Below are 3260 nucleotides of genomic sequence, written 5' to 3'. Positions count from 1 at the left end.
TTTGTACCTTCGCCGGGTGGGCTGACGTCTGGACCATACCCGTAACCCCAAGTTATATTGCATGTAAAATATATATATAATTTATCTGGGTATTATGCCTTCTTTTGCCTTTGGGGAAATTTTGGAGTACTGCGATATTTCTTTATGTAGCCTAGCTTTAAAACGTCATTGATGTATCCTGCATTGCAACAAACCAACTTGATTAGTCTAACTCACCCATTTTTTATTTTGAGAAAAAAAATAAGCATGCAAATTGGAAAGTCAAGTGTGCAAGATAGTATTGGTCCCTGTTAGATTTGGAATGCCACCATTTAACCAACCTTTTTACTTCCACGTAAACTAACATTTTTAGCAGCTGTCGAATTACATGCATCAAGGCCCTCATCAACTCCCTAAAGATCCTTCAGTGAGATTTTCTTTGTAAATTGTTCTTATTTTGCTCATAATGATCTGTCATAGAAACTCTTAAGGCATGTTAATTTTTTATCCAGAACCTTGTTTGTTCGATAAGTTGTTTTCTTTTAAAAATAAACGTTTTATCAAATGCATTGAAAACAGATAATAGAAAGAATCAGACAATGGTCTAGTGATCAAGAAAGATGTTCTAGTTTTTTCATCTTTGTGCAAAGAAAAAAGCGCTATGTAAATAGGAAAATTGTATGGGTAGATATGTACTTTAGTCATGAACGAAATTAGAGTTGAAAATTAAGCCCAATTATTTATTAATAATCTTTCTTGGGAGAAAGATTTGACCTTTCACGAGCCCCACACGTACTATCAACCACTTTGCGACTTAAGCCCACTGTCATGATAATGAAACACAGCTTTTACATCTTTATGCAACTCATTTAATATCTGCTTATCCCTGATAGAGACACACAGGCTTACTTACACATTAAGGTCCCAAAAGTAACTGACGGTGCGAAAACGACGAAATATATGAAGGGGATACTGCTCAACATTGTTCCCACCTTGTTCTTGGTAAAGGCATCGATGTAGTCACTGGGCATTCGAAAAGCGAGAGCCTTGAATCCCTCCACCAGTTCGCGGAAGGGTGGACAGAGGCGCTTGAATGAGCGACTGGAACAGTGAACTTGCGGTTCTTTTTGGAGACTCAGGTTCGACGACGTCATCTCGTTGTTTAAGGCGGCATCCACGACGTCCTCGAACACTGTGAAGAGAGCATTTTATAACCATGAAGTGGATCTTAGATTTCAGTGAGCGTGTAGACATTTTCAATAAAATATGGCACAAATTCTGAATTAAAATGATTTTAAATGGATTATCAGCATCAGTAACAAGATGGGGGACTATTTCTTGCACAACGAAACTTGGCAGGCTGGGTGCATCACTGAGTAAGGAAATAGAGAATCCCTCAATAAAAGTCTATTCTTCGAATCAAATTAAGCAGTTTGTGTGGTCCTGATCACCTAAAACGCTCCCTTTAAAGTTCAGCTTCAAAAGAAGAAATCCACATACACAAGGATAGACAGGATTTAACCATATGGTTACTGCAATTTTTGTGCGCTAAGCTTATGCCATGTTTGGCCTATGCATGATTAACTCACAAGTGCCTTCAACTGGAATAAATTGTAGTAATGAAGAAGAGAGGTAGTTTAAACCCACCGAGGTCGGCTCTTTCGAACTCCACTTCATTGTCGTAGGAAGGAGGTACATCAATTCCACCACGGCAATTGAGTACCTCTGAATAACCGCCAGAGATCGCTATTATTTCCCGCCGAAAAACCAGTGCAGCCTTGTAAATATCTGCTAGTTTTTGTGATTGACGTATGACTGAGAGAAATTTCTGCCAAAGGAAATCAAATAAACAAATTTTTGACAACTAATGTACAGTTCATTTCTCTTTTGAAGCGATGGCATAGGTGAGTCATCAAAGTTTTCAATAATTATATGGCATCGACTTTTTGGAAGTTTCTTACACTTTCGTTTAGCATGGTGGCAAAGCACCGTCCAATTTGATACATAGCCCTTTCCTCATCAATTTTGGGTGTTAATGCGAGAAAAACAAAACGAATCCCAATGTCCACCTCCACTATGCCTCTCATTTTGGGCGCTGGATCCGATGTGAGTCGAATCAGGAGATACAGGTGCCTAGTGAGGTATGGCAAGTGTCCGATCATTGCACTACAAGCTTCTGCAGTTTTAGGCAGACACTCGGAGAGGTTTTTATTTGTCCATTCCATTGCATTCTCATTCTAGAAAGGAGCAAAGCCGTTTTAACTCCAAAATGAAACAGGGTAATAGTAATTTAAAATTCCCTTATCAAATACATTTTGTGCCGTTTATTTCCCTGCTACAGCGGGGCAAAAATGTTGTCTCTTAAACTCAAACGGATACCAAAGGAAGAGTACTTAGTGTGCTTCATTTACCTTTATATGAAGCAAAAATGTGAAGCTTGATTCAAAAACTAGAAAGTAATTGAACCCACTCTAGATACAAGTGAGAGACGTCTTCCGGGACCTAAAATAAGGAATCAATTTCGAACTATATTTTTAGTAAATCGTGGGTCGTAGTAACCCCCATTTAAAGAACAAAAAAACAATACCGAAATTTTATTTCCCATAATATCAACTGGAATAACCTAAGAGACATGCAGCTGCATATTTTAGTTGAGGTACTACAATCTATTGTTGTCTACAATGTTTACATTTTCTCTGATGCAGAATTAAGCGGTCTGTTTTATGACCAACTAGAGGAAAAGATATCGCCTGATTCCGTTTTGGATAAATGTAAAAGATAAATCGAAAGTATTCAAATTCACATTTTTACTGTCAACCAGCCAGTAATGACTACTTTAAAAAACTGGTGCGTTAGGATAGAGACGCTACAACAGTGAGCAAACCCGTGAGTGAAAGACGCGGGTGGCGGTGGAGGTCCTGCGGACGATTGACCTGCGGATGCCACCGGGGGGCGCTTAATGCAAGCTCCAGTTTTTCAAGATCTTCGGGACTTATTAAGTCATCCTCCGATCTCACGAATTTTGCAATTTCTTTCATCAGCTGATCACTTGTTGTTGCATTGCTCTGCAGCACCCTTAAATCTGTGCAGAAATGAGCTTTGGTTAGCGTCGTTAGCGTCTGACTAGTAACTAGTATGTACCAAATCTGAATAGTGCGCAGTTTTTTTGCCTCCTTCTCAAACAGTGGGAAAATAGCTAAATTCCGGTTTTTTCAGCCCGTAAAAAGAGTTTATAGTATTATTGGGTGTAATTGGAAGTAGATCGCATAAGTCAAGTTTGT

The 3260-nt window shown here is 38.9% G+C and overlaps 1 protein-coding gene across 1 annotated transcript in view; it reads right to left on the bottom strand. All coding sequences in view use genetic code 11, as the record gives it.

Annotated features, from left to right (window-relative positions):
• EGR_02167 (Sodium-driven chloride bicarbonate exchanger) overlaps window positions 1-3260 on the bottom strand; it is a gene marked incomplete at both ends in the record, with an annotated part of 11008 nt that overhangs the window by 7284 nt on the left and 464 nt on the right. The window contains 5 exons of the mRNA XM_024491416.1: window positions 893-1171; window positions 1627-1807; window positions 1941-2216; window positions 2450-2481; window positions 2864-3061. Coding sequence (XP_024354269.1) covers window positions 893-1171; window positions 1627-1807; window positions 1941-2216; window positions 2450-2481; window positions 2864-3061 — 966 coding nt within the window. The remainder of the gene's footprint in view (window positions 1-892; window positions 1172-1626; window positions 1808-1940; window positions 2217-2449; window positions 2482-2863; window positions 3062-3260) is intronic.

The sequence above is a fragment of the Echinococcus granulosus genome, assembly GCF_000524195.1.
Source record: "Echinococcus granulosus chromosome Unknown EG_S00009, whole genome shotgun sequence".
In the NCBI taxonomy this organism is placed as follows: domain Eukaryota; kingdom Metazoa; phylum Platyhelminthes; class Cestoda; order Cyclophyllidea; family Taeniidae; genus Echinococcus; species Echinococcus granulosus.
The sequence above is the reverse complement of the archived record's forward strand: the minus strand, read 5'-3'. Positions and strand labels throughout refer to the sequence as shown.